Raw genomic sequence first — 12,763 nt, forward strand, 5'->3', positions numbered from 1 at the left:
GAGATGGAGACCACAAAGTAAAACACAGCTGAAATCAAAAGCTCTCTGTTTTCCTTCCAGATAACCCCAATACTAGCTCTCCCCTCTGTTCTCTGTGCCTTGCCAGCATGCTCCTGCCCGAAGCCCAAATAGATTAAGGCAACAAATCCCAAGTGCAGCCAATTCTTCAGAAAGGCTGCTGCTAGGGCAGGAGTTAAAAATGAGAATCTTCCACACCTCACAACTGCAGCCATCTCGAGTTTTAATCGGCCCCCATCTCGGCAAAAAGCAGTAAATGAAATCTATCTTTACCATATTATACACCACCAATGAGCAAGAACTGAGCAGCTTTTCTTCACCGCTCCAACCACCCCAAGCCACAAGTAGGCCTTTCATAGTTCCTAATCCCGGCCCCCAAGTTTTGTGCGGTTTTCACATAATACCTTACAGCCCGGAGCAAGGCCCTTAGTTTATAACACCCCTTTCAGAGACGTGTCATTTCTAACATCAAGCTAATCTATATGTTGCCATGGCATCACCCTTTATCTGCCTTTACATCTTATGAACTGCATGGATTTACCACATTATTTTTATCTGAAAGACAGAAAATGGTGGTTTTATTGCCATACAATCAGATTACTGCTGCTAGTTTCTCTATGCCTTTTTACCATACTTCAATCAAAAGGGATCAGTTTCTTTATACTCTGCCCTTGATTTACATTACATCTGTAAAGACCTAGTCTGGGTTGTAATCCCCTTATTAACTATGACCAGGGTTGATTTGCCTAAAAATAAAAGCAAATTGTGTCAGACCTTTTCACTTTGTTTTTGATTCGGAACTACAAAATGGATTACTAAAGAAATCTTCAGAGTTCACACGGCTGGTATAGTACTGAATTTAAAATGAGAATTAAACAAGTTAAACATGGGAGCTGTGTCAACGGTTTACATTTTCCATCATGGGAGAAAGGCTGAACTGCATTTGTCTTTGTGCTCTCTGGCTTTAAGGAGACAATGAAGCCACGGGAGATTTTTCCAAGCCCTTCTAACACTGTCCATTTGCCATCCTCCCTTCCTCTGCTTTTTCATGCAACTCCCCCAAAAACTCTTATCCCTTGCTGCTCCCTTCTCCACCCCTCCCCACAAAAACTTCCCCTCCTTCAAGACAACAGTGTGTCAGTTAAAAGTCTTCGTACTGTGGCACTCCGTATTTTAATCAAAATATTTCAAGCAGTTTAACATTCCTATGTAAGTTTCCACAACGCCTCACAAAGAATGAGCTCATAAGCAAATCCATGTAGATGTATGATAAATGACCAGAAAAACAGGTTTCTTTATGTCAGAAGCCAAGGCAGACAGACATTAGGCACACATGAATAACATTTTAATCACTATTTTTTTCTCAGAAGAACACTTTCTTCTCATTTGCAACAAGCAATTTCAAGTACTGCAGGTTTGCACGATGCATGAAGACCAGATCATAAAGGAAAAAAGGTCCCCAAAGGAGGCCTGCCTGTGGCTGCTGCGCAGGGCTGAAAGGCCTGTCTGTGCCAGAGCAGCCACCTCAGCTCCTGATTTCTCATGCCAGGAACGTTGGCCGAATTTGAGGGGATCCAGAGTGTCACACCTCAAGCAATGTGATCTTACAATAAAACACGTAAGAGGGGGGAAAAAAAAAAAAAGGGAAGAAAAAAAACAAGAGGAAGGCATTCTCATGTGTGGGAAGAGGGAGAACTTAAGTGATTTTATGACTTTTAGTCACATTTTAGTCACAGCCTTTCTAAAGGCAATTACTTCATTAAACCAAGTGAAATAACGTAGCACAGCTTACAGATAACATGCTTTAACATAATTACTACAAATAATATAGCAATTATACTCTACCTATAAAAGGCTGGGGAAAATAACCAGCTCAAGAAATCGGCCTTTAGTTTATTCTGAAATCATTTTGCTAAGTCACCTGTGCTTCAGAGACCTGGCTACAAATGCCAGAACTATCAAATGGACTGACTGGAAGTCACCACTTGTTCTATCTATTAGCACACCAAGTGTCAACAGCTATGTTTTGGATGCAATTTAGGAGCATGTGTTTAAACAATTTTAACCTTCCACTCCTGTTTCTTCAGCTTGAAGCTGTAATTGCATAGGTTAGAAAGTGTAGTCCCACAGCACAGGACTCCCAAATAAATTCCTGTCTAGCTGAGAGCCTCCCAAACATGTTGTGTGATATCGTTTTAGCAAGCTCTTTGTGCTCTGGCTGGCTTGCCTGTCCTGTGAAACAAGGGCTGTCCATTACCTACAGTTTATCATCCTGACAAAATGTGAGGAATGTGGATGTGAAAGCACTAACAATTCCACCCCTGGTGCTTTCTCCTTTTTTTCCCTCTGTATTAAAACCGACAAGATTAACCCAAATGCAAACTGCAGAGCATAGTTCAAGGGGCTATTCAATCGGTAGTGAATGTGCATTTGTTTACCTACAAAAATAAGAATTTCAGATACAATGAGAAGCAGACTAGTCTATACGCTACTGAATAGAACATTTAGCAGGGTCATCAATTGTAGTTTATTTTATCAGTTTCTGACATGGTAGCATTTGTTCAGAGGCAGGCTGTGAAATATCCCATATATAACTGGTTATCAGAGGGAGAGAAAAACAGCTATATAATCTAACTTAATCAGTGTCAAAGGCACCACTTATGAGGATAACCTTCCACATGTCACTAAGGAGACCCACCTTGATCGCTGGCCTATAGCATGCAGGGAAATAGTGACGCTTAAGACATTTTTTTGAATGAGATTTCTTTACTGCTTCACTGAAAGGTGCCCCATAACATTACTCTGGTCCTGCATGTCAAAGGCAGTGCAGAGCCCTTGTGAGGTGAAACTGAGGTAATCCATGCTATCTGCATACATTGCTTGTCTTGGCAGAAACAACACAGGCAGAAAAAGTCTCCTGTTAAAAGGTGTCAACAGGAGTTAAACCTAGAGTAATTTTTCCTCTGTGTTTTTAAGATCAGGTGATCTAAAAGTTCTTCAGATGATAAGTCTATAAAGTATGCCAAGACCATCTAAAACAATGATGTTTAAACTCCCAAGCAATATAGTCATAGGTATAGTTATTTTATGGAGGTCACTTCAATCTCATTATTTGGTCAAGGCAATAAAGCAGATGTCTAAAGAGATAAGGGGGGACCAGGGAGGGGAGCTCTGTGTTCCAATAGCTACTGCATGCTCTCCATTCCAGCCACCTGCTAGAAATTATAACCCCTAGACTTCAGTGCAAAACCAATTCAGTTTATACGATCCCCTTAACCTAAAATTTATTATTTCATACCTTATATTAACCTAACAACTTCTCCCATTTTAACTGCCTACCTGTTCAGCAGATTTTTACCTTGAGACTTTCAATAGAGTTAAATGCACAGCTTCCCTGAATAAATTAACCAGCATCAAAGATAGTTATTATTTCAAATCGAGAAAGGAGCTTTATTATTATACCATGCCAAGATCTATTCAACAGCTTTACTTCCCAAGCTAACAATCAGCTTGAATCCAGAGTGAGGACAACCTTCTCTAAGGAGAAATTATTCAGGATCCTTCAGGCAAACAAGTGTGAGAAGAATTAGTAAGAAATTCTGCTTGGAGAAGTAGAGCTGCCTCACCAGCAGCAGTGTCAGGAATGCATTTGCAAGCCTCCTCAAACTCCAGGCCTCCAAGAGGCCTATAAATCACTAGCCCCAGCAATTGAAAAGACTAATTTTAATAGTGTACTTCTTCACTGTGGTGATTAAGCCTCAATGAATCACTCAAGAAAATTCAATTACATCAGCAACACAACCTATTTTTAAGCGTGCATTTAAGTTGAAAAAGTAATTAGATATTATCATTAGATCTACCATTAACAACATTCAAACCTTTTTTGTAATCAAACAGTTTAGAATTAACTAAATGGAAACACAAATCGTGTTTGACAAAAGAAGCATATCCCCAGGCTCCGTGAGATGGGCTGAATTCAGCTGCTCGGATGCTTTCGTTTCACTGATGGCTAATAAAAGCGATCAAGGTAAGTTAAAAAAGAAGCGAAAGCAGGTTGGGGCTGGCAGAGGAGAGCCCCGAGCAGCCGGCTCTTCTGCTTTGGAAGAGTGACCTCTGTAGGCACAAACCCAGCGAGGCCTGGGATGCAAAAGCATTCCCCTTCCTCCTAGGCCGAGCCAAGGCTGTTTTCCACCAGCACAGCAGGCCCACTCCTGCAATGCAACCCCGGCTCTCAGCCTTTGCCTTTCGAGAGCCTAAACAGCCTTATAAAGCCCGCTTTATAACCGGCCAGGCCGCTTCATCCTCCCAAGTGACGCCGTGCCTTTCTTAAGCCAAAGAAAGGCTTCAGCTGTGCAACATCATGCAAGCGCTGAGCCAGGGACTGGAGGTAAATTTTAACAGGCTTCCCACCTGATGCATATACAAAATAAGTATTTGTCAATCAATATTACAAATAAAGACTCTGAACTGAGCAGTCCGGCGCTCTCCTGCCAGTTTCTTTTATTTTTAGTTCTTTTTCTTTAAGAAAGATTAGGAAACTTCTCGGTAAAGAGAAACAGAGCAAGTATTAAAAAATAATGCAGGCAGAAATCTATACTGATTTTTTTCATTTAGTGAAAGCAACAGTAGATGATGACTGTAAGGCAAGATAACTTGGTAAACTTGAGATGCTACTCCTAATTCAAAACTTTGAAATCTTCACCAAACTCCTAGAGATTCTGCCACCTGTGCAGGATTAATCCCTGATCCAGGAAATACTCCATTCATACTTGTCTCATCACCACCTAACATTTCCTTTACAAACTCCCCCGGGAAAACAAAACATGTACTTACTGGAGTTAATGGGAAACGCTAAATTCAATTAACATATTGCATATTATTTCATTTTAAACATATATAACTGAAGATGGAGCATGCATATAAATATTATTTTAACCCACTTCTGCTTTAAAATTCCCTTAACTCATTAGAGTTCTACTTCTTCCTATCGTGATTTTTGTTCTCTAAACTAGTGATTCTAACCACAGAAGTTCAGAGGCTCTCACAAGTGAACAAAGCCAACTTCCATTTTTTATGTCAAAAATCCAAGGAGACAAAAGAGAAGTGTAAGTAGCTTTACATCACCGTCTCAGACTTTTCTTTAGAACAGCCCACTTTTCAAAAAGTTCCTCTTTCTAACAGCAATAATTTTGTAAGTTTAAATAAAGAGGTTTGTTTCTTTTTTTAAGATAACTCATCTCTTTTGAAAGAGTGAGCTTTTAAAAGTGAGGTCCTGGGAACGCATGTACATTTTCGCTTTGGTTTGTTAATGAAGAATGACACTATATGGTTGTGTGATGGGTAATGCTTAGTTCATTACTCACTGACATGTGCCTTGATACCATCAACTCCACAACCAAATTTAGCCCTGTTATAAGCAGATGTAACTTCGCTGGAGTCAATGGGATGAGTTTGCATCTGCAGACGGAGAAGTTGGAGAGTATCACCCTTTCCTGGCAGCTCAGCGCAGCCCGGTTCCTCCGCTGCTCCAGCCCGGGCGAGCCCGGACTTTGCCCGCAGATTTTATCCTGCTACCGCCGCACCACTCCCCAGCCCGCTACCGGTCCGCCGCCCCGGTCCTCCCTCCTCCCTCCCGAGACCCTCCCGCCAGGGGCAGGGGGCGACGGGGCAGCTCCGCCGTCACACGAAACAGCCGCCCCGGGAAGAGCCGGATCCCGCTGCCGGCCAGGCCCGGAGCCCCCGCCGCTCACCGCTAGTGCACTCCGCCCCGTCCCCGTGTCTGCCGGCGGCCGCGGCCGACCTGCGGCACCGTCCCGTCCCTCCCCCGCGCACGGAGGACAGCGCCGGTCCCCGGGGAGACGGCGGGCGGGAGCGGGATGGAAACTTACTTGGGGTTAGAGGAATTCCAATATATGGGGTCTAAAACGATGGACCGCGCCAGTGCAGTTCTGCATAAAACCATCACGGCTCCCCAGCAGTACTTCCAGGCGGAGGCATCTCGCCTCCGCGCTGCCATGGTCGCAGGCGGCACCGAGTCCCTCCCCGGAGCCTCGCCAACTCCGCCGTGCGCCTTCCCACGCACCTGAGCGGCAACAGCAGGGTAGGTGCCCGGTATCCCAACAGCCGGGATGATTGATAGGAAAAAAAATAATTAAAAAAAAATTAAAAAAAATCAGTAAGAATCGACGATGCACTTGGCGAGAGCTGCAAGCAGATCTACTGAGTCATGTATGCCACTCGCATGTAGGAATATCTCCTGTGAGGTCAGATCCAAGCTACCTCCGAAGTAACAGCAACAGCAAAAAAAAAAACAAAACAAAAAACAAACGCCTTAGTCCTTCCTCTTAGTGGGGGTCTCCCGGCTGCCTTGGAAGATGCCACTCAAACTGCCAACTCCCATTTGGATCCAGAGCGCCATACGCGTTCACAGTGTCTAAGGCCCGCGTGAAAAGGAGTAAAACAAAAAATAAATTAAAAAGAGGTAAAATAAAGGGTGCCGGGAGAAATAAAAGGGTCGGGGGGAAAAGGACACAGCTTCAGCAGGCGGCTCCTCCTGTATGTCTCTCACTGCTCCCCGCAGTTCGCAATCCGCACAGGCACCAGCTCGGGCTGTTTCGGGCAGCTCGGAAGCAACCGCGAGTCAATAAATCCACTCCGAGTCAGCTCCCCCAGTCCCGGGGAGGCGCATCCGCAGGGCTCCGGCTTCCCGAGGGGCACTGCTGTCCTTGTCGCCGGCAAAGACCACGGAGCGGAGCAAGGAAAGAAACAGGGGCGGACAATAATGATTACAAAAGTAAAAAATAAAATAAACCAAAACGGGGGGGGCGGGGGGGCCGCAGCGTCAAATCGTCCCTCTCCCGTTGAGCGACCTGCAGTGCGCGCCGCGGCGACTGACTGAGAAGGAGGCACGACGGGCGCGGGACTTGCGCCGACGCGCAACCCACCGCGGAGGAGAAGGAATAGAGCGAGGGAAGAGAAGCGGCGCCAGCCACTGTCGTTCCCAGCGCGGCGCTTCCAACCTCCGACGCCGCCGCTGCGAGTCCCCGGCGCAGGAGCGCGGCCGGCGGCAGCGCGCTGCCGTAGCCATATAAGCGCGGCCCCGCTGCCCCGCCGCCGCCGCTCATAGGGCCGCCGGCGGGCCGCCGCGCTGGTTGGGCGCCGTGCCTGTCACTTACCGCCGAGCGGCGGGCGGGGCCGCGCCGAGCCCGGCCGAGCGGGCCGGCAGGTAACACCCCCCGGCCCCACCGCGCCGCGGGCGGCCGCTGCCCGGCGTGCGGGGCGAGTCCACTCGTTCTGACTCACAGCGGGGCTGTGCGGGGAGTGCGGCGGGCCCAGATGGAGTGAGATCAGAGGGAACAAAAAAAGGAATAAGCACTAAAGCCCAGCCTTTGCTAAAACTGTTTCTCAAGTACGCTGCCGTTCAAAGTGCGGGGAGCAGCAGCAGGGCCGGGAGGCGCGGGGCTCCCTCTCACCCTGCCCGCCGCTGCGAGCGCAGCACCCCGGGGCAGCGCGGCTGCAGGCGCTGCGCGGCAGCGGCCACCTCCGCGCCGCGGTGCGGGAGAGGGCCGGGCCGTGTTCCCGCTGGCGCGGAGCTCCGTGCACAACTTTCTGCGGGTTCCTTGCTGGGAAGGAGGCTCGGGGGTGCTTCCGCGCTAGCTTCCCACTGGCCCTTCCCACGGCTTCTGTGAGTTTTCTAAGTTTTTCTGGTTGCGCGACAATTAGCCATGGGCTGTCTGAATTAGAGTCAGACATGCGGAGCCCTTCAGAGGGATGCAGAACGGCGGACAATGCGGGGCTCCGGGGCTGGCCGCGGATTCCCTCGCCTTTCTCTGGCGATTGCTCAGAGACTCTTTCTTCCCCTCTAGATTTTCGTGGGCAAAGGGTTCGGACACAATTCGTTTCCAGACGCCGCGTATCCCAATGTCACGGCACCTTGCCGTTTTATTTCATTCTATCATTAATTTCTGGCCAGAGGGAGCTACCTGCGGGCAGCACTGGAGATGCTTTCCCCGCGGCCTCGCAGGTCCCCCGGGAGGTGCGGAGGGCGCTGGGGGGTCGCGGGCGCTCCCGACGCCGCGCTCGGAGCCCGACACGCCGCGGCAGCCGCGGCACTTCCACGGGGCCACAGCTCCCACTAGCGGCCAGCGGCTGCCCTCCGCCGGGGGAGCGCTCCCCCGCGGCTGTCCCCTCCGCCGCTCCGGCGCCCACGCCGTTCCACCGCAAAAGCCAAGCGGGGCGGCGGTACCGCTGCCCCGGGAGGTGGTACCGGGCTGGGGAGACGGCACACGCGAGGGGTCTGCGACAAGAGCTGTACCGAGGCTAAACAGGGGTGGTGTAAATGGCATAGTCGCTCCTGTGAAATTAAGGGGGTTACCGAATTTCTTCCAGTAGGGATTTCCTGCCAAAATAGTATCTGCAGAAAGGATTAAAAGTTAAATCCCAGTAAATTACCGCGCTCTTTTCTGCCATTTCCCTACCTATTAGTCGAAGCATGCAAAGAACATCCTACCAAAAACCCTAATAAAGAGCCAATTTCGCATAATTTTATTCCTAAAGAAATATGTATATTCGCTTAAAAATCGGTTTCGTGATGGTACTCGTCCGACTTTTAGACGAGCGCCAAGAAGCTCTTATAAGGAAAACAACTGGCACTGTAATTTATTTCCAGGATAAATTTTGGAACCCAGTGTTCTTTTTCGACCCCTTTGGAACTAAACGGGTGTTTCAGCCTGGCAGAGCCCGCTCCTCCCGCTCGCAACGGAGAGGAAAGAAATTGGAAGCGCGCTCGAAGCCCCATAGATTTTGTGTTAATTGTGTTCGCTAGTTCTCTAATGAAATCTACCACTCAAGAAAACAAGGAAATCAGTTTGCTTTTCACACAAAACATCGAATACGCTTTAAGTAAACTGCTTAATTAAATTTAATTTGCAGTGAGGAAGGAATTGCAGATCCGGCGACGCAATTTGGTGGAAAAGGATCTGATTCCCGGGACGGAAACTTAGCACTCAAGTGGGAGCTTAGGTATCTACGCACACCGAGGGGCATCAAAGGAGAACTTCACCAGTGAGGGGAGGAAAGTACTTAATTATTAAACTTTTAAACAAATGTGTGGTGTTTAGCCGGTCGTGAGGCAATGTAAACACGGAGCCTGACAAATGCTTCCAGCAACACAGACGTGTAAAATAGGTCTACCTCAATTTTGTGATGCTGCTGCTTCTGTTTGTTTAGAAGCAAAAGGTTATGAGCGGTGTTTTGTAGAAGTGGTGAGTAAACTGTGACCTCTAACTCTTCGTATCCTTGCTTAAAGTAAACCAGAGGAAATGAAGAGCCCTGGTATTGTCTGAAAATATCCTCTTGTAGCTAAATATATCACACGGCTCCTATTGTCCAGTGCCTAATCATTTTTACGCAAATACAGCTGTTTTACTCTACTGTCCAGCATCCTACCTATGCACACTGTAAGAGTATAAAAAATCCAAGTTAATAAAATATTTTTTCAGTAAAAACTAAGACAAAACTGGGCGCTTGCTTCCGAGATAACCTAATCAACAAAGATTAAGATATCCACAGAAACGCGGGCTCAGTGGCTACTCTGCTCAGGTCACCCTTTTTTGGCCGAGGAACCGGTCCCTGCGGTTGGGTCGGGCCGCAGGGCCCTTCCAGAGCCGCGGAGTTACTGACGGCTCCGAGCAGGGCAGGGCCGGGCCGGGCCGAGCTAAGAGGGGGCCGGGCGGGGGCAGGCGGCGCTCGGAGGGGCTGCGGCGGCGCGGAGCCCCTGGGCAGCCGCGCTGCGACCGCAATCCTTCCCCGGTCCCGACCCCTGCGCCCGCTGCATCGGCCTCCAGCCTTCCCGCCTCCGAGAAGCGCCTCGGACACGGGAGAAACGTGAGAGTAAAGGCTGGGGACTGGGGTTTCAAAGCAGAAAAGCCGACGAGTGCTCGGAAGTTAGAAATCGGCTTCAGCCGCCGCTTCTCTGGGGGCTATTTCAGGAGGAGGTCCCGGCAGACATTTCGGGTTTCGCAAGGAGCGCGGTTTCCTGACAGACGAGCGCACAGGGAACAGGCTTCGGGGGGAAATCCTGCCGCCGTCCCACGGCGCCCGGGCGGCCCGGCTCGGCGGACGGGGATGGACGCACAAATGGACGGATGGTGGATGAGCGCTGCCAGCGAGCAGGTGAGACCTGCCTATCCCTTGCCTTCACTGAAAAACTGGGACTTTGCTGTTTGTGCCGCTTAAACCTTTATTCCTGTACCTCACACTAGCTTAAAAAAAAAGAAAATTCTGTTCATCACTGAATAACCTCTTTCACATTCTTTCCAACAGTGATGACAGCAATAATTAGGTAAATACGGGCTATGGTCCTACAAAATCTACAATGAAGGGCAGATAATCTGAATGGATACAAGATTGGGCCCACAATCCCTGATTCTCTCTTAAACATCAGCCTAAACATGAAATTTTTGAAGTGGAAAAGCTCATCATAATTCATCATTATATGAAAATATACCAGTTTTGAAAGTCAAAAAGATATAACTCAACGGATACAATTACTGCTAAATTCAATAAAGAGAAATGATCATGACTGATGCTTATTCACGTAAATGGATTGTTTATCGTTTGTACAAAAGGCCAAGTGTGCCAGATACCTGCAACAGTTCTTAATACACAATTCACATTGCAACAGTGCATTTTCTGCACTTATGGTAGAGTAAGTACACGTCTAGATGTTAATTTGTCTTCACCAGGTCTGTTTTAGAACTGTAGTTTTGGTCAACATAGCTTCTTAGAAAATGAGTTTAGCTTCTCCTAGATGCAGAATAGAATTCAAGCAGCCTTGTAATAAAAATCAGAGAAGACATTCATACATCCAAACCATGTCTTTTAATTGCGTTTGACTTGACTTATGCTGGTTCTCTGTACCACTCCCTGAAAACAAAAATATTTACATTATTCTATGGTCTGTGATATGAAGGGTAGGAAAAATGACCTGGGATCAAGCTTCTGCTACAGAACAGACCTTTTATTGTCAAAGGGGATCTATGTCCTTTCAAGCAGAGCTGATGCTGAGCTAGCATAACCCTTGATTCTAAGTGTCAGTCCATGGAAGATGATTGTACGCATGAGGCTGTATAGTATGGAAGTATCAACAGAAACTCAGCACCCTTCTGCAAGCTAACAGAAGGGTGGGATGGAATGAGTGGAATAACCCTGAAATGCACATGTGGCAATACCAGCATGAGAATGAAACAGAGGTGCATGGAAGTCCTTGTTCAGCTCCTGCTAGACTGGCCTGTCAGCCTGAAACCATACCACCCTGGGCACTTCAACCATATCCTCCTGTCTTGCAATGAGCCTTAGGCACACAGACAGCTCCACAGCTCTCTTCTGAAATAAATTCCCCCTCTAACACAACCTGGAAGGTGTTTATTGACTTGAATTTCACCTGCACTTGCACCAAGTTGAGACCTTGTAATGACAGAGCTAAGATCCCAAATGCTCTGAAAATGTTTAATGAAATACTGCATGCAGTTAAAAGTGAATAATAACCAACATCTCCACATTTGGTGTACATGCAAAAAACAGCAGAAACACGATCCTGAGAGCATTTTCCCGATATGTTAATAGCATCACAAAGAGGGAGATATCAGCTTCAGGTAAGGAAGGACAATAGAGTGAGGTGTATGAGGTGGCACGTAGCTCAAGAGAAAAGGAGACATCAAAGGTGAGTCCTTCTTTTTCAAGACAAGATAGGAATGGATGAACTGTTGATACTTTAGTGAGATTATACATACGAATGCAGTTGCTTTGCAGTTTAGACATCTCACTAATGTAATTCTCTCTGCTTTGCTAAGCTGCACGGATGCCATCCCTCCAATACATTTCTCAGGAGTCAGCTTTCCACTTGGGCTTGGAAAAAGTGATGATAAATGAACATGCAAAGTTCAAAGGGCAGTTTAGCAAATCACCAAAGTAAGAGCACATGTTTAACGTGCTGTTCTAAGGCCTTCCACGCTCCTACCTTTGCCAGACAGATGCACTGTTTCATATTAAAATAATTATCCAGGACATTTATGAACAAGTTTGGGAAAACTAAGATCTCTTCTGTTACCATATAAGGGAAATGAATACTGCTCAAGGTAGGTGGCAACAAAAATGTCTACCTGCCTCCCTGGGGTGGTCAACGACACACAAAATCCCAGATCAATCCAGAACTTGTCTAACCAAAATTTGAAGTACAAACTTCAAACTGTAATAAAATAAAACACTGAATACAATCACCAACAGCATTTTCTCTATGCAGACACATGCAGGGAGCTCACGGTTTAAACAAAGTATGCAGTCTATGTTCCTGCATACTTTGTGTTAAAAGCGTGTGAAGTCCTACGGGAATACAAGAATATCCTGAGTTCTTACCATCAAATGTCAACTTGCCCCCTTTCCAAACTATATGCATCCATATTTTTCCTAGAAATCAACAGTATCTCTGAAGTCCTAAAATAATTTTAAAAAGAAAACCAGGTCTACAAAGATCTAAGACACAGAGAATGCCTTAGCAAAGAGACAGCAGATTCCACCAACTGAACTTCTACCCCAACAGAGGAAATCAAACCAAAGCAAAGCAAAGACCTCGCTGCTTTTCTTTTTTTTTTTTTTTTTTTTTTTTTGAGGGCAGGGGAAAGAGAAACAGGTAGTGAAATGCGGTATGGTAAGCAGGGCAATCTCATTAGGGATGGGCATTTTGTCC

The 12,763-nt window shown here is 47.0% G+C and overlaps 1 protein-coding gene across 1 annotated transcript in view; it reads right to left on the reverse strand.

The window, feature by feature from the left end:
* Window positions 1-7,024, reverse strand: part of EFNB2 (ephrin B2) — a 49,111-nt gene extending 42,087 nt beyond the window's left edge. Inside the window, exon 1 of the mRNA XM_066545162.1 lies at window positions 5,907-7,024. Within this exon, the coding sequence (XP_066401259.1) occupies window positions 5,907-6,034 (128 nt within the window). The 5' untranslated portion in view covers window positions 6,035-7,024. The remainder of the gene's footprint in view (window positions 1-5,906) is intronic.
* Between the last annotated feature and the right edge of the window lie 5,739 nt (window positions 7,025-12,763).

Source organism: Molothrus aeneus, chromosome 2 (genome assembly GCF_037042795.1).
Source record: "Molothrus aeneus isolate 106 chromosome 2, BPBGC_Maene_1.0, whole genome shotgun sequence".
Lineage (NCBI taxonomy): Eukaryota > Metazoa > Chordata > Aves > Passeriformes > Icteridae > Molothrus > Molothrus aeneus.